Source organism: Columba livia, chromosome 1 (genome assembly GCF_036013475.1).
Source record: "Columba livia isolate bColLiv1 breed racing homer chromosome 1, bColLiv1.pat.W.v2, whole genome shotgun sequence".
Classification (NCBI taxonomy): Eukaryota; Metazoa; Chordata; class Aves; order Columbiformes; family Columbidae; genus Columba; species Columba livia.
Genome location: NC_088602.1, coordinates 195,574,934 through 195,592,840, shown reverse-complemented (window position 1 = coordinate 195,592,840; position 17,907 = coordinate 195,574,934). Strand labels below are relative to the sequence as shown.

Below are 17,907 nucleotides of genomic sequence, written 5' to 3'. Positions count from 1 at the left end.
AACAAGATTTCACAGGGTCTCAGCCCAGCAAGATGATGAAAGATGAGAGAGAAACCTTCCCACAAAGAGAGGGTGACAAGCCAGGGGTGGCTTCTTGCAAATAAGTGAAAGAAAGAGAACATTATAAGGATACATAAAATGAGAAGGGTCTAGATTAGGGGTTCCTAATGTTTTCTGAGGGGCTGCAGCTCAAAAGCAAGGATGGATGTCTGTGGCCTGATGGGGGAAGCAGAGCTCTGAAGGCAACAGGTTGCTGGGTCTTGTGTTGTCAGCCAGGGCCTGTGGCAGTAAGCAGGGCAGGGGACAGGGGTGAGCTGTAAACGCCTCACCGTGGCATTGCAGGCCAGCAGTGACTGTGTCAAACTGCAGCATGACACCTGCTTGTCTAGAGAAGATGGGTCAGGGACAGCTTTCCCTTCACTCTTTGAGTCCTAGGGTGTGAGCAAGTGAGACACCCATCAAAATTAAAGTGGGGAACTGCCCTATACGCTGGCTTGTTTAGGGAGTCATGTTATTTGGGCTCATCAAGATTCAGATAGTGGGGCTCATCAAGATTCAGATATTCAGACTCAGAATATCCAGGGTTGTCATATTAATGTAGAGAAAATACAGAGAGTGGCATCTTGAATTTATAGGGTTTTTCTTTCAAGTTTTCAAGGCACTTTATAGATTAAACCAACCTTTAATTGTTAAATAGCTAGCAAGAACTAAACAGACAGAGCAAACTACCCCAACCTTACTGACTGCAGCACTAGGACACTCTCCCTGAAACAGATCGCGCTGCTCACTGTGGGAGACAGGCCACCAAACATGACAAATTTCCAGTTTAGCAAGTCTTCTAATGTGAGATTTGCATACTTTAATAGATCAATTATTTCTTACTCCTTCGATACAAAGTACCTAAAATGTTAAATGGTAACTTTGCCTTAACTCTTCTCCTCCACCTTTACTTTTCGTGTTCCACCTGCTCCCTGGGGTAAACCCTGGGGCTAAACCATAACTCTGCAAAGGGGCAGACACCTATGTTGAAAATCAAAATGAATCTGTTTGTAAAAATTAGCAACTCATTACAAAAAAAAAGGAAGTATGTTTTGATTCCAACTTTTCCTGCAGTTATGAATTTAAAGTGCCTTTAGTGTGATTTCCTCCTTTCAGCAACATGATACAACACAGAGTGCAAAAAGAAGTACAGCAGTTTGTGGAATTACCAGCACATTATTTATTATTATATCTGCAACTTTAAATTGTTGCCAGGAAGACATAACTGTGCATCCTCCTTGCCTCCTTGCTCTTTGCCTGTTTCTGCAACAGGAATGGTGCCAGAGGCACCGAGCAGTGGTGGTCTCCCAACTCCATCACCAGATGTGAAGTCCTGTCTTGCAAAGGGATTGCTCAGATACTAGAGGAATGCACCTGGCCAGTTACATTTGCAAGACATAGAGCTATGTACTAGACAGAAATAATCATATAACATTGAATCATCCCATGGAATGACAGTAAAACCCATCAAATAGGATTAGGTCATCCGTTTAGCGTTATAGATTAGCTAGCGCTAGTCCACTGCTATGATAATAACTCAGCCATAATATCCAAGATTTGATGTTATTAGAATATTCAGCATACATCTCTCCATGCATAAATATAATAAAGTTAATGTAATATCAGAAATGCAAAGAGAAAAAAGACTTTAATCACTTTATAACAATTACAGGGAGCAAGATCCGTGGATGTATACTTCCCTGAAGCAACATGGTTTGACTACTATACCGTATGTATTTTTAAGATTCACTTTCTTACATTTTTTACATAATTTAAAATGGTACTATTCCAGCAAAATAACTTTTAGCGATGTTCAGCAGTATTTTTACCTCTGCATCTGTGTGCAAGGAAACTAGAGCACAAAAAGTCTACACCAGGCTAGCTGGGAGAGTAAATTACACAGTTTTCAGTAGCATTTTATTTTCTATTTTTGGTTTGTAAAGACACAGAGAACTGAATTTTCGAGAGCAGCCTAGAAATTCATTAAGCTGTCAAGATTTATTTCTTGCCCCCCGTCTTATTGCATGTTTTAATTCTTGTACTGATACACTTCCCTGCATAGAAACAGACACAGAATCCTTAGTTGTACTCCTGTGAACATGCTGCAAACAATTTTGCGCATGCACTTTTGCACACATATTACTTTTGACAGAAGGCATATTTAGAGAGCAGGGTGAGGCTCCCCTCTGAAGGATGCTTCCAAGAGATGCAGAACAATTTGCTCTGTGGAAAATGCCAGCCTCTTCTCATTTCAGGGACTACGAGTTTTGACCTTTCAAACACCATCATCCCCAGTACTGAGCTTCTGAAAGCGCTCACTATCAACCCAACTGTGCTCTGCTGCAGTCTGCATGATAACGCCAGTGTTGGCTTCAGCAGCAGTGGTTAGGCAGATGCTAAGAGCTTTCAGAAATGTGAGCCCAGGAGCACCAGGCTGTTGTTAACCACCCTGAGCAATGCTGGCAGAGGAGCGGGCAGGACAGAAATGCTCTCAGAGAAAATTCAGACTTATTTTTAAAGAAGTTTCATCATTTTCAGCATTTGGCTGGTGTCCTCAGATGGATGTTCCTTTAACCCTGGCATTAACAAGGCTCAGCTCCCAGTATTCAGCATGTACTTGCTGAAACATGATGCTTATCCAAAAGCAAGGTTGGGTCCTTACCATAAATTTTGAGGCGTTAAACCAGAAAGGAATGATGCAGAGAACTTGCGCTAGTTGTCTGCACATATATGATTTTCACTCATTGAATGCTGTAATTACTTTTTGAAAGTGGAAGACTTCTCTTTAAAAGAGAAAAAAATCTGCAGTTTACGTTCCTGAATGATTACAAATCACCTTACACTGAAGTGTGACAGCCTCCATGTCCATAAAAAGAGGAAGAAAACGTTTCTCTTGTTTTTTGCTCAGTGTCTTGATGATTTTTTTCTTTTTTTCCACAGTGTCTGGAATAATAACACCATTTTTAAAGACAATTTGCTCTCTTTCATTCATGATGCTTCTTTCTCATGCATATGCATAACTGCAGGGGCTAGATCCTCTTTCATGTTACAAAAAGGAACTGGAATAATACCCCTGAAATCTGCTTTTTTGTTTGGATTTTCACAGATGTAATTGAGACGAAAATGTACCCCTTGTTCTCTTTTTCAGTGGTATATGGTCACAACATATAGTGCCCACATTTGTGGGTGTTTAACTGCATTAATTTTTTGTGGTAGGGTCACAAAGTGCCAAGTACCTGGAAGAAGAACTATGCTACCGTGGCCGCGCCATTGAACAAGATCCCTCTGTTCATCCGTGGAGGCTACATCCTGCCAGAACAGGCACCAGCCAGCACCACTACTAAGAGGTAATGTCATCCATGTCCATCACCAAACAAGCCGAAGTGCAGATCAGATCCACAGACAGCCAAAAAAGCAATCAAAAGAAAGTGCAGAAGAAAGGCTATCTGCAGCTTCCAGCTGCCATCCCAGGTGATAAGCACAGTATTTTTATCCCGTTATTTGCTCCATTGGATTAGGAGTCACCCCAGAGATGGCCCACATCATCATTTGCACAGCTGAAACCTTCTTGGCTCTGTGGTTATGCTCTGGAAAGATTTTGCAACTCTTACTGCCACACTGACCTGCTGCCAGCTATTCCAAGTAAACATATGTAAGGGGACAATATAGAACTCTTCTCCTTGGCTGTATGTATCCAGTGCCGTGGGCAGGGTGGTAAAGCTCAAATCTCCTTTGAGGAAAATTATTGCCCCATGCCAGTGGGTAATATATGGGTCTCACAGTTGAACCATGCTCAGAAGCTGATGTGAGCAGGGAATGAAGGGAACAGCACTGTGCAGTAACCAAACCAAACTATAGTAAGGTAGCACTGGTGACCAGTTGTCTCCCGGACTGCCCAGTTATCATACAGTAAGGCCACTAAAAAAGGGGAAACCTGTCCACATGAGCACTCAGAAAGTGGGAATCTTACACTTCAGTGGGACAAGGTAAGGTAGACTTTTCATCATCCTTTCAGGAGCCATTTAGGTGAATATGGTTGTCATTCTTCTGTTATGGCTTTATTTGTAACATTAAAATTGGAGTTAATTGTGTTCAGAAGTTCTAATTAAATAACTTGGAAAGGACAATGCCCACCAGTTTGCACTGACACTTTTCAATGTGTTTTTCAACAGCCGTCTGAACCCATTTGGGCTCATTATCGCCTTGGATGAACATGGAGAAGCTTCTGGGTCTCTCTTCTGGGATGATGGTGATTCAATCGGTAAGCCTGGTCCCCCGTTGTGAAACAGGGTCTGTGTACAGGCTCTTCTCAGGCCGTCTTGTGTAATGGCACAGATTCCTGCCAGAAGTAGCTGGAGAACTGGCCATAAGTTGAATGTTACAGAGGTGAGAAGCAGATTGTTCTTAAAATCAGTGTTTTCATATGAGAAAGGTGTGACACTGGGAACAGCTTCTCTGCTAGAGAGGGCAATCACTCATGTTGAATTCCCCCGAGATCACCCTGAGAAGAATAGAGGAAGAGACTAAGTAACCCACAAGTCATCTTAGTCTGATGTTAGCTACTTGCTACAATTAATGTGAACTGATTATGGATTTTACACCCTGTTTTGATACCAATCCTCCTTGTTCTGTGTTTTGACAGATACTATTGAAAACGAGAACTACTTTTTGGCTAAATACACATACAGCAAAGTAAGTAGCAACATACAATGTACCTACAAACATACAGATATCTGTATTTTAGTGTAGCCATTGTAAGGTGCTGATGTCTAACTCTTCTCTGGAAAGCTTTCTTCTTATAGCTCAGCCTTTAAACCTGGTAAGCTAACTAATGCTGTAACTACAGACAGCTACAAAATAATCCAACCATGCTGCTGCAGTTTCATGTTTGCTCCACTGAGTACCATAGTGACACATCATTAAGGTCCCTGCCGTGATGTGAATCTGAAAAAGTACTTTTTTCAGCTCAGATATTTTTTTTTTCTGAGTTGCTGCTGAGGGAACAAGGAACCTTTTCCTTGTCCTCCTCCTGTGAACACTTCCAGTCTGATGGGTGGAAGAAGGCTACGTTCCTCTCTTCAGGAAATCCCAGCAACTTTTCAACTTCGATCACTTGAAGCCTGCACTTTGTGGTGTGGAGAACTACGTAGTCTCATTTCTTTAGCTTGCGCTGCCTTGTCTGACAGCACGGAGATGGCTCCCATGGTCGGTGTCCCACAGGGCGATGCAGCACGCTGCCCGCAGCCCACCGTGCTGCTCAGGCGCTCCATGCAGTGTGAGAATAGATTGGCCCGGGGTCAGCGCACTGATGCCTTTCACACAGCGCTCACTCCTGTGCAGGCATGCCCTGAGAAAGCTCCGTAGAAAAACCCAACAGACTAGGCTTCAACTGAGAAAAATCTGATAAAATAAACCTACTAGGAGCTCTCTAAGTATATGACAGTAAGCTGTGGGAGTTATTGTAAAAAACTTGAGCTACTTCATCAATCTATACAGATCGTATTTCATCTATGATTCTGGCATCTGGTAAGAAATAGGATATTGTATGTAGACTGTGGCATGGTTTTCATGGTGTTTATTCCTAAAAGTCCCAAGATAGTCCACAGAAAATATTAAAAAGAATAAAATTGTTTTAACTCCTATTGTGATATTGCTCTTAGAATGTATGTCTTCCAGGAGTGAGAGCAAGCAGGGTAACGTGATGGGTTTTATTATGTAGTCTTGTATATTCATGAAGATATTTTTCTGCAACTAATACCACATCTCTAGACTTTAAGTTTAATTTTTAATTTATTTTCTTCTTGATTTACCAAGAAAAAAAATTATTCTTTAAAAAAAAGGATATTTCAATGGTAAAAAGAAAGAAAAATCGCTTCAACTTTCTCTAGTCTGTGTATGGTAATTTATTGCAGGAAGACTACAGAAAAACAATATCCAGTTTTATATTAAATCCTGATCTGTGCAAATTAGATTGTTGATTCACTGGCACTTCCATTTCTTATTGCTCATATTTGACTTCTGCCTGTAAATCCAGGAGTGAACTCCCTATCTGCATTCCAATAATCCCTAATGTCGATTTTTTATTATGTGTTTTTAAAGAAAAAAACCCATCGCAAATAGCAAATTGTAGAGGTATGAGAAATGTATGAAAGTCTTGGATTTTGTTGCACATTTCTATATTCTTAAAAAGAAAAAAAAAAGTAGATGAATAATTTAAGCATACCTGGTTTTAGGAGAACACACAAGTTTTGATCCCTAAGAGATTTACTGCTAAGGTCCAACATCATAGCATTTACTCTGAACCCAGCACAGTGTGTTGTGCAGGTGACAGCTACAGGATGAGACCCTCTCATTTATATTTTCATCTAAACACCCCAGAATATAAAGAAGAATTCCAGACTAGTGCAGGCACTTACGACTCAGAGAATGATACAAGCTGCCTGCTCTCGGGTACTGTCTCACTGTGGTCAGTATTTTAATTCACTTGACGCCTCCATTTCAACACACATAATGGCTAAGTGACCTGAGTCAAAGTGGCCCATATATCAAGCCTATAACCTAGAAAAAGACGTGAACCAGATGTATAAGATCTGTTGTATCTCAGGGATGAGCAGGGAGAGCCATAAACTCTGCCTCCATCCCTAGAGGCGGCAGACAAGGCAGATGTGCTCAGACCATAACAATTGAGTCCAGACACTAAATGGATGGTGATTGCTTGCCCAAGGAAATGGGAGCTTCTGAAAGAGTACACTGGTCACTAGGTAACTGAGCAACCCGAGAGACAGTTCCTCCTAAAACTGGTCCGGTTTTCAGGAGGAAAATGTGTGTGTGGGGGAAACGTGCAGTCCATAGGACATGAACAAGACAGTAAGAAAGAAAAATCAGGACCCTGCTGCTCAGAAGTGTAGGAGGAAGTCCTGGTTTCTGGTCTCAGACACTGGACTTTTTGCTTTGCATTTATGGGGCTTTGAGTGATGTCCATAAGTTCCCTCTCTCTGACAGGAACTCAGGACCTTCCTGGGAAATTGCTTTAACCACTAGATGCCTAGGGAAGAGAGGGTCACCCATTCCCCTGGACCATCACCTCTCCATTTCCCCAAGACCTTCAGTTCTAGACTGTGGTCAGAGGGACAGTGGTATCTACTGCAGAGTCCTGGCTCAGGGCGTCCGAGCCCAAGTACAACCTTAGTTATTAATACAGTCGTAATCACTGAGTTTAGCATCACACTGAGCTAACTGGGTGGCCACCTGGAGCTAGCTCTCCTGCTTAGCCACACCTGAGACCACAGTAAATCACTGCAGAGAGGTGCTCTCTCTATACTGAACCTGTGTCTATGCTGGGGCTCTGCCAGTGGGGAGCAGACACTGTATATAAGTAGCCTAACACATTTTCCAGAGGCTTTTAGAGGCCCCTCCTCATTTGATCCATAATACCCTGTAATTCTTTATTTAGGCAGTTTAAATCAGTGTGGATACCTGAAATAAGCAGTCTAAGCACAGCCCTAAGTTATAAATACTGTGATCCAGCTTCTGCTCTCCTCCTACCATGCATAACATGAGCTAATTTATGCAAAAGGTTCCATCATGGATTTCTCCTTGGCATATTTTTAAAAAGTCATGATTGCATAGCAATTCATCATTTCCTGAGCAGTGTAATTCATTTTTCTTTCCTTAACAACTTTGATCACATAACAAATGCAATGATTCCTCTTCACGGCTTGTATGGGAAATTACTGTTGCTGGTGATCCAAATGAATTTGTTTAATGATTTGTATGTCCTCTTGATGCACGCTAAATATGGGATATGTGGTAAATAAGAAGTACAACAAACAAGGCTCTGTGGACATAGCATGCTCCTTCAGTATCCTCAAAGCTGGGACATACAGAGCAGAGATTTCTAGTAGGAGCTGTGGAGATTTGGGATATAAAATAGGAGCAAGATATCTAGCAGGCAATGTTTGTGGAAGATGCTAATGGTTTAAAGCAGTTAGTTGTGGATGTTAATTAAATCTGCCTTAAGGTCACTAATTGTATTTCTGTGTCTGGATTTTGGCTTTGCATATGCCACTGTACCCTGTAAATGGATACAAGAACTGAATTTGTATGGATTACAAGAAGAAAAAACATGTCCAAGAAGATTCCAAAGGAATATTGTAAATGCAATTTTGTTTCTTACTTTGTTAGTTTACACTGATCCATGAAACCTTTCTTATGTGAAAATTAATGACTGTTGTTTGTCCTTTATGGTCTCAGACTTCAATGTCTACAGTGGAAAACATTCTATAGTCCATTGACAAAGACGAAACCACAACAGTAACAGTAGGCAGTAAGTCACCTCCAAAGAATTGTTATGGTCCTAAAATGTTCTCTGTGGCTCTTTCCAGGGAAATCTGAAGACAGAAATACTTAAAAATGGCTACAGAGGAGCTGACACTCTGAAATACAACAAAATTACGATTCTCGGCCTGAAACAGAGACCTCATGCTGTTACTCTGAATGGAAGAACCATCCGTGGAAATGCTTTCTCTTATGAGCTGAGCAGGGTAAGAGCTGAGCTGAGCAATTATGAAAAACCTTAGGGAGAGGAGGATAGTCAATGAGCAACAGGAACAGTTTCTTATCCACACCCTTTTACATTTCCAAGTATAAGCAGGCACCAGTTCTTCATACAACAGTCTCAGTTCTTTAAGGATGGGTTGTGGGGGGTGGACAATAGCAAGAGGTTTTTAGGAAACTTTAATCTTTGCTATTACACATACTCCTGTCTCTCATTTGGTGTCTGCCACTTACAAAAGTTTTTAAACTAATGAAATAATGAAAGGAAGATATAGCTCCACAAACTGGGAGAAATGTTAGTAATTTTATGGGCATTCTTATCATTCTGATAAAAAGAGAGAACCTCTTAAAGTTATATATCAGCTGCTGAAAAGAAGTAGTGGGGATATTTTCTTGCAACAACTTAGTATCCAAAAATGATTACAGCCTAGCTGGCTCTAAAGAGTGTTTTCCTATCCTCAGAGGAGGGAAAGGTGAATCTCTGTTGTATGTTTGTTCATAAGAAACTATCACTACAATGAGGCAACAGTTATGGTTTCAGCATCTTAAAGTGTCCAAGCTCAGTGTCCCAGACAAAAATGCATGACTGCTGGTGCAGTTCTCCTTTAGCACCAACAAGGAGACACCCCAGAGGGGTTGGACTGAACACCCCTAATGAACAGCTCTGACAGCCACTGTGGTCCCAGTTTCCTTTTCCACAGGAGAACATGCAAAAGGAGCAACACTGAGTAAACTTCCCTTGCTCTGCGCGCTTGTCCCATATCTATCACCACCCATCAAGATGAAGTGGGTTGTGCACACTTTGTATGAGATGCGGTACTCACACCTCAGCACTGGTCTGCATCTAGGGAGCTCCCAGTACGAACACTGTAAGATGCCACCAACTCATCATTCAAAGGTAGCTGAGGCAACAAGCAATGGATGTCACGTCTCATGCTACTCTACCCACTTGGCTTAATGATTTAAGTTTATTTGAAACCAAAGCATGATCCCCATTGTACACACCTGGTTCTAACATTTATTTTATTGAAGGAATCTGTAAAGGAAGAAAATTGCTGAGAATAAATTTCTGCCTTGGAGAATCGTAAAAAACTCACTTTCAGAGACAATGTCATAAATAAGTGTAATCAGTATTGCCTCAGGGGAAGAAATAGTTTAACAGTCAAACTGCCTCTGAGCAAGCTGAAAGCAACATAAATGTGGCAGGGTAAAGAAAACATTCCATTGAGATGTGCTTGAAGGCACCAATCACAGAAATCCAGAAGATAACTGCATACTAACAACATAACATAAAAAGATGATTAAGACAGACTAAAAAGCTTGCCACAAAAGTATTATTTAAAATTTGCTTTAAGCACAAAAGATGATCTCAGTGACTTAAGAACTACTTCAAATAATAGAGGGAAAAAACACCAAGCTGCTGTGGTAGGAAAGGTCCAAAGCTGCAAAAAAAATACATTATGTAAATCAGACAGGAACCTAAACCAGCTAAATATATTCCTCTTACAATTCTAAGAGATTCGGTCAACCTCTCCCACCATCCCTGTACAAATGTTGTAATGCCATTACCTATAATCCTCTCATGTTTGAGTCTCTATTAAAAAAAAAGCACAAGCAGCTTGGGTTTAGATCACGAAAACTTACAATGCATGTAATTAAAAAAAATAACAAAATCTAAAGGGCAAATTTGCCACTGTCTCACAAGCTTAATGAGATTACATACTGTATAATAGTTTAACAAGCACAAAGACTGTACTGTTGGAAGGGATGTAGTAGAAAGTAACTTCTACCACATTGTTTTTGCTTTACAGAAAGCAGATTTGCCTAAAAGCAGTGCTTAAGTGCATAATTGAGCCACTGTTATTTGTACAAAAATAGAAGCAGTTTGCTTAGCAATAAGCCACTTCTTTCTCTCTGATTCACGCGGTGCTACCATGGTCTGACATTTGTAAAATCACAGAATCTTCCTGTCATTAGGAGTCTCTGTCTTGTTCTCTCCCCCTGGAGTGCTGAGCCCCAAGAGCCCCAGGGGCTGTGGTGGAACGGCAGCGGGAGCACTTCTGTTCCCCAGGCTTGTGCTGGCAACAGTGCAGCCCGGGCACAGGAAAGGTCTCCCTTTGACTACGCTTGCATCTGCTGGGAAGTGCAGGGAGGTTCCCACTGTCCGTGGTTCCCTCTGTCTGTGGTTCCCGCTGCCCATGCAGCGGTACAGTCTGGAGCCACCTTTCTGGCTGCCTGGCACTTTGGGGTTAGTGTTTGAATGGGGTTGGAGAATTTTTGTCTGGAATAAAAGGCAAAGCATTCAAGAAGTGGAATTCCTACCTACCAAGTAGTACTAAAGAACTGTTTCTGATGGAAGATTAAAATAGTACATATTTTGAAGAAGTCATCTAAGCATAGACTGTTAGAGCGATGTTAACAGGAATTTGTGGGTGGGCAAAGAAACAGCTAAGAGGTGTGAATGGATATCATGAATTTTAAGAAATTGTTAATTCTGAAACCTAAAGATAAAACCGGTACAGTACTGAAAATGGAAATTATCGAGTAGCATAAAGTACATCAAATTTAACTTTGAAAAGAGAGAGAGAGCAGGACAGTTATTGTATTTATGATTTCATATTTAATCCATGTTATTAATTAATTTTAACTCTTCTTGAATTTCTAAAATGGATGTTGAATTGTCTAGAGTGGTAGAAAATGCTCACTGCTACCAGGTCAGTCTTGCCTACTAGATGAGGTTAAGGGAATAATGAAGGTCTAAACTCAAGTTTCTCTTCTCGTTCTCTATTTTGAGCTGATCTTTTCTAAGTTAACATAAGGTTGTTAATTATTTTTGTGTCTTTTTTTTTTTCCCCCGCAGAAACTCACTTTATGGATTTCTGCCCCACTTACTCAGGAACTCAACATTAGGATTTACTAGAATGGTCAGAAAACACTGATATCATTTAGCACCCTTGACCGTCAGATACTGATCTTACTTTGATTTTGGGGTAAAAAAGAAAAAAACAACATTTAGCCATTAAAACATCGCTTCTGTACCTGACAATTGTTCTTTTCCTATGTAGTATTTGTAACTCAGTACTCTTCAAATAAAATTTCCAATAATAGTTAATGAGCATGACCTTAAACCGATGTGTGTTCAAAATAGCGTAGAAGAAATAATCCTGAAAGTTCTCTCTCACCTCAGACGGAGATAATATTTGGAAATGTTCTAAGTGGGACTATATTCTGGGCAGCATACACTGTTGGCTTTTTTTTTTTCAAACCTATGCTGGCCGAAAAACAAAAAGGAACAGACAGATAGTCAGCTTAAGTCGCATAGCCTTATTCAGGGGGGAGGTAACGTGTGTTTCTCGGGAGAATGCATGGGAAACACAGCTGGTCAGAGGTTCGGGATACCTGCATCTACTTTGTACTTCAGCTATTTCTGGCTGCAGAATGATCTCCCAAGACCGTAAGCTCCAGCTTGTGGAAATGTCTCGAAGGAGTCACTGTTATTTCCATTTATAATAAGATAATACATAATCAGTCATTAATACAATATACACAATGCATAATATATATAATATAATAAATAATATTATATGAAATATTATCTAACCAGCTGGTACAAATCAGGCAATAGTCTCAGGCTATGAAATCTGCAACTGTAGTAATCATTCACTTTTGTCTCCTTTTCCGTGTTCCTGAACTGTAATGAATGTAGCCCGGGCATGTCTTGAGATCCAGTGATCATAGAGGGAATTTGCTGAAAATTTGGGGGATTTCTTTCAAGAATCTGTTTCTCTCTGGAGACTGTTCCCAGTGTTAAAGTAGCTCTTACCACAGCAGATGGTTGGTGCCCTTAAATGTCCACTGTGGCTTCTGACAGAAGGGATCCACGCTATGGCAGGGTCAGGGCTTCACAAACTCAGTTGTTCCCACACTTTTAACTCAATGCTAAAAACTTTTTACTTATGTTGATATATATTTATGAGAAACCTGAGTCACAATTTGCAACCATAAAGGCTTTAATAGTAAATAGATGCTCCATTAAGGAGGCTGGGAAGGAACCGTGATCCAATTTAGGCTGCTAGCACCAGCCCTCCCTTCCCCAGAAATGTTCCCCCAGAAAATCGCAGGCAGTCTTAAGCTTCATCTCAGGCTCCTTAAGGTGTTCATGGCTCTGCCTGTTTCTACCTCTCACCGTAACAAAACTGTATGGAAAACCCTTCTTGTGGCAGAAATGCCATGTCAGTTCCCAGCACATCAATTCTGCTTCTGAAACACTTCAGGGCAATGCCTCAGCTACAGTCTGCTCTTGCAAAAAGCTCCCCAGCACTACTTCTGATGGGAAACTGCTCCTGACATACAGATGTGAGTGCAAGTGCAGCATGTTGTAGCAAGAATGTCTGATTTTCACAACAATCAGTTCTAGACCACTCAATGATAAGGATTTCATCCAGGTGTTTTTACACAATCATATTTCTTCTGAATTAGCCAGAACAAACAACACAGCAGTAAACTTCTCTAGTTCATGCCAGCTGCAGGAAGACACACAGAGTCCTGCCTGGCAGCTAAAGGTTGTGTTCTTCAAGGCGAGCTGGGTCTTGTGGAGCAACCTTAAGACCTGGGTCTCGCCAGAGCCTTTGCTGGCTGCACCAAGATCTGCTGTGAAATGTCTGCCCTGCACAGTGCAGAAAAAGCAACTTGTCATCAGCTCTTTAGTGGGAAAAAGCTACAAGAAGGCTTAGCTGAAGATGGTGAGAAAGGGCTGAGGAAGAGCAGAATATGGGCCATGGGGTGAAAGCCGATCTGAGGTGATGGATGAGACAACCATCTTCCTTGCTTAAGAATACAGCACATAACTAGACTCCTTGATGAAATAAACACTTAAAAGTAGGCTCCTTTGAGTCCATGGGATGGGCAGAATAAGGACCTTGTGTGAAGGAAGGATGTCAGTATGGCTTGTGAGAGCTGCGTGTGTTCGGGAGAGAGCAAAGCAGGAGAACCTCTTTTGGAGCAGACACCAGAGGCAGGCAGCCAGAAAGAGCAGTAGTTGGTGAATAAATTTGAGGAACAGGAGAGACCAGAGGATGTGTCTGTACTGTGTGTCACAGCTCTGCACCAGATTGCTCAGAGCAGGGCTAAACAAGCTGGAGGCTCCAGCTGCTACCAGCCACACACACACTGTCTCAGGGCTCAGCCACCCTGCTAATCACCCTCTTGTGGCTGCTCGCCCGTGCTCATTGCAGATACAACCAAGAGAAAGCTGTTGGATGGCCTGACAAGGTGGGATGGGTAGGGAGAACTAGAGTAGACCAGTCCTGTCCAGAACCCAGCCTTTCCCTTGTGGTCTTTGCAAAGATGGCATCACAGAGGTACCTGCCTCTGCCCTCAGTTTCCCCCCAAAAGTGAAGATGTCAGCTCTTCACCATGGCAAAGAGAAAAGAGAGAGCTAAATCAGAGCACCATGTCAGAGAAAGCAAATTTATGAACACCCTGGCTGTGAGTAGGGGGAGGAGGTGTTTTGCTTTTTGGGGGGAGGGCAGGGTTTCTCTGCTGTGGAGGGTTTGTCTCTAATCTGCCTTATAGTGTGAGTAAAAGGGGGAGTGAGAGGTGAGAGGAGAGATGGTAAATTTGCTGACAACTGGTGATAGAGGACACGGGTGTGGAAGCTGAAGAACAGATGCAGGTGAGACATCACCTCTGTAAAGAGCCCTTGGCTGGGTAGCCATGTGGAGCCAGTCACTGCTCACTGACTTTCTGTGAAAGCAGTGACTAGCCTAGAAATTTCATATATATCTTAATAAAATAAGAGCAGAAAAATACACTGCTATCAGCATCAGTATGCTCTTCAGGCTTCTATTACAACCTGAATTTTATTCCTTTCTTGTTATCTTGCTCCTTGTAGCTTCAGTAAAAACAACAGGAAATCACTGGTCAGCCAGACATCCACCTTGTGCTCTAATTTCACATTTATTTCATAAAAGTAAGCAAGATGCCTCTTCGTCAACATTTGTATCAGAGACATCAAAGAAAAATGGAGGGTTTGTGTGTGTGTGTGTGTATCTGGCTGTTTATTCTCTCTGAGCATTGAGCTGCAGGTGTAATTTTAGATCTTTTTACACTTTTTTGAAGTTCTGGTTATACTGCTAGTTCTTTCCCATCTCAACAATTTATTTTCTGTTTTTGAGAAAAGGATAAATACTTTGACAAAAAATATCGAATGTGTTATAAGTGATACAAGCTGAATCCAAGAATCTACAGCCAAACATTTTACTATCTTTTAGGAGCAGATTAGATTAAACATGAACTTCCCTGAGTGTTGGCATGGATTAAATTTATTGCAGATATGGATCTTCAGTGGAGAAAGAACTCGCCAGGCTGGGATTGAAAAGTGTCTGTAGTCAGCTGCTTTCTCCAGCCTGCCTTTGTTAGCCACGAAACCCACCAGCCGAGTCCTTCCAAACCTGAAGGAGTTGAAATGCAAAGGGAAAAATCTTACTTTGAATTTCAAAACCCAGATAATTCTAGGCTCCTGTCTTACAAAGCCAGAAAGGGAGCACAGAAAATCACTAGCAAATGTACACTGGCCTCTAAGAATATGCCATTAAGCTTCACTTCGGCAGAGAAAGAAAAAATAGAAGTTCTCCATGCTACTCCATGTACACTTTGATTCCTTTTTTATCTAAAATAGGTGATTTTAGGTTTAATCTCAAAGGATCCTGCTGCCCATTCTTGCAAAAGGTTCATGCTGATTTTGTATAACCTGAAAACATGGTAGTAGCCTGTGTCAGTTACACTGAGAGAAGTAGCACAAATTAAATGAAGGGGACAGGCACAGAGGGCTCTGCTATGCTCAGTAAGATGGACACAAACCCCACATTTTGATATGAACAAACGTAGTATTGTATGTCTTGGAATGAAGAATGGACAAAAGAAGATGAGATGCTGCTGGAGCAAAGAGACACTGCAGGAGGTTTGGGGTCCTGTTGGGCGACTACCTGAGCATGAGCTCCCAAGGCAAGGCTGAATGGAAAAGGAGGCAGAGCAGCCTCAGATATACAGACAAGCGAAGGCAGAGGTGTTACAGTTCATTTGTCATACTGGTAATGCCTTGGTGGAATAATGTCCTATTCTGGTGTCAGAAATTCGTGGAATATACTGATGAAATGAGCTTGGTACAAAGAAAAGCCACAAAAATGTTTGAAGGACTAGAAAAACACATCTTCCAATGACAGCACCAAGGATCTCAAACTGTCTTTAATTGCCAAGAGAAGTATCAGTCCCCTGGGAGTCTCAGTGTAACCATAGGGGCAGAAATCTTGTGGCAAAAGCTCTTTAAACTAGCAAAGGTGAGATTCAGTGTCTGTTAATGAAGCCAGACAGATACAAAGGCTGATATTTTAACTCTTGGAACAGCTTGTCAAGATCTGTGATAAAATCTCCTGTAGCAGAAATTTTTAAATGAGAAGTGGATGCTCTTCTGAAAGAAATGTTCTTGCTCAATAATTTAGGATTTCTGTGGAACAGTATCCTTAGCCTGTGTCATACCAACTGATCACAGCACTTCCTCTTGGGTTTGCAGTCATGAATAATGAAAGGAGTGTTTTGTAGGTTTTTTGCAAAATGTATTTAGATTTCCGTGACTAGTCAGTGCTCTTGGAGATCTCTGCATACTTTCAAAGATCATAAATTGGCATTGGTATAATCAGCTTTTTGGTAAGTTTTCATATGCAATGTATTTTGAATGTTTAACTTCTTGTGAAGGTTCTGGTAATTACTTTTTCCTGTCATTAAGTGTGACTGAAATCTCCTTGGAATTTAAAGCAATTCCGTGCCTTTCTCCTGCAAGGACTATTTGCCACACAGGTTGTCTATGTGTCTAGAACAAAAGAAAAAAAACACTTGGTCTACAATGAGCATGAAGTAGAGAACAGGACGACGCTCCAGCAGAGCTGCTGCCTGGCTGGTGGAGCAGTGACCCCTTTCCCAGCCCTCGCCCTTGCCTTGCTGGGCTTGCAAACAACGCTGGGCTGCTGGTACAACCCAGAAAGGTGAGTGTGAGATCCACGCATGCCAGATAGCCCAGAGGTGTGGGGTAATGTGATCAGGGATGGATACAGGAACAGTGACACTGTGATGCTCAGCACTGTGATGCATCGCGCTGGGATGCCGCAGGGCTGGAGCCCGGGCAGTGGCATGTAGAGACCTGGGCTGGGACACCTGTCACTGTGCTCAGTGTAAATGCATAAAATGCAAATGTTGCCATGGAGGAGTATGAAACGAAAGCAAGATGGGCACATTGGGCTCAGAGGGAAGGAGAGTCCCAGGGCTTTCTCTTGCAGGGAACGTTTCCATCTTCCATCACAAGGGGGAAATAGAGCTGTCGGAGGATGTGCAGACAAAATTGGGGTCCCTCTCTAGGGACTAACAAACTACAGGGATTAAAACTAGCACAGGTGCAGAATGCCACCTTTATAAACCCTAGCAATGATCTCAGGTCATGCCTCATGGCCACTGAAGAGCCCTCCTACAAGCATTTCAAAGAAAAAAAAGTGTAGCAGATCATTCTGGTGTCCTTTCCTGTTTGAAGTCACACAATAAACTGAGCAAATCCTGTGGATTTTGAGGAGACACCACAGTTCCAGTTAGCAAGGCTGGAGGTCCCAGTATACTCGTGTGGGGTGTCCTGGCTGCTGCACTGGGGGTTGGTGAAAGCCACAAAGGAGGGGAGGAAAACGTCCTTCCCTGAGGGCAGCTGAACAGTGTCAGCTGGGGAAGCCTGAGAGTGCAGAGGCAGGGAGAGGGGCACGGCTGGTGGGAGCAGAGCCTGGGAGCCATTCTGAGCAGCATGAGACAGCGAGGCTTTTCCTAGTGACCCAGAAGGGATTGTGTAGACCTTGTAGCAACTGGACGGTCTCTAAAAGTTGTTGCAGAGTCACACTGCAGAGAAAGACATGTGGAAATGATCCTAAAGTAATGAGAGTCGTAGGTGAGTCTTCTCTGTTCATTGAACTTTGCTCAGGTGATCATTGCAGTTGTAGATTGTGCTCAAATATAATGGAGCTTCAGGGATTTACGAAAACAATTTTGGAGTGCTGTTTGTAAAGAAAAGGTGTGGTAGATCCATTGGCCCAGAGCAACCCAGTTTCCTGCTGGGGAAGTTTTCTGCTCTGTCCACTCCTTGGTTCACGCTGCTTCACCTGTAAGTACTTGTTTCCAGCCCCACCTCCATTTCTGTCATGTGACCACAGTCTTGTGGGATAGAACAAAACCTTCTCATGATCTTGCTGATAGCTCAGGACTACTCTGCTTCCTACCACCTTT

At 42.1% G+C, this 17,907-nt stretch overlaps 1 protein-coding gene across 2 annotated transcripts in view; it reads left to right on the top strand.

The window, feature by feature from the left end:
• The window catches only part of LOC102097193 (sucrase-isomaltase, intestinal), a 60,439-nt gene extending 48,732 nt beyond the window's left edge, over nt 1-11,707 (top strand). The window contains exons 18-23 of one of the 2 annotated variants that reach the window (XM_065049008.1): nt 1,712-1,768; nt 3,256-3,386; nt 4,212-4,300; nt 4,682-4,731; nt 8,424-8,582; nt 11,456-11,707. In XM_065049008.1, the coding sequence (XP_064905080.1) occupies nt 1,712-1,768; nt 3,256-3,386; nt 4,212-4,300; nt 4,682-4,731; nt 8,424-8,582; nt 11,456-11,515 (546 nt within the window). In that variant the 3' untranslated portion in view covers nt 11,516-11,707. The remainder of the gene's footprint in view (nt 1-1,711; nt 1,769-3,255; nt 3,387-4,211; nt 4,301-4,681; nt 4,732-8,423; nt 8,583-11,455) is intronic. The other variant, XM_065049009.1, reaches the window with a different exon arrangement.
• Nucleotides 11,708-17,907: the final 6,200 nt, after the last annotated feature.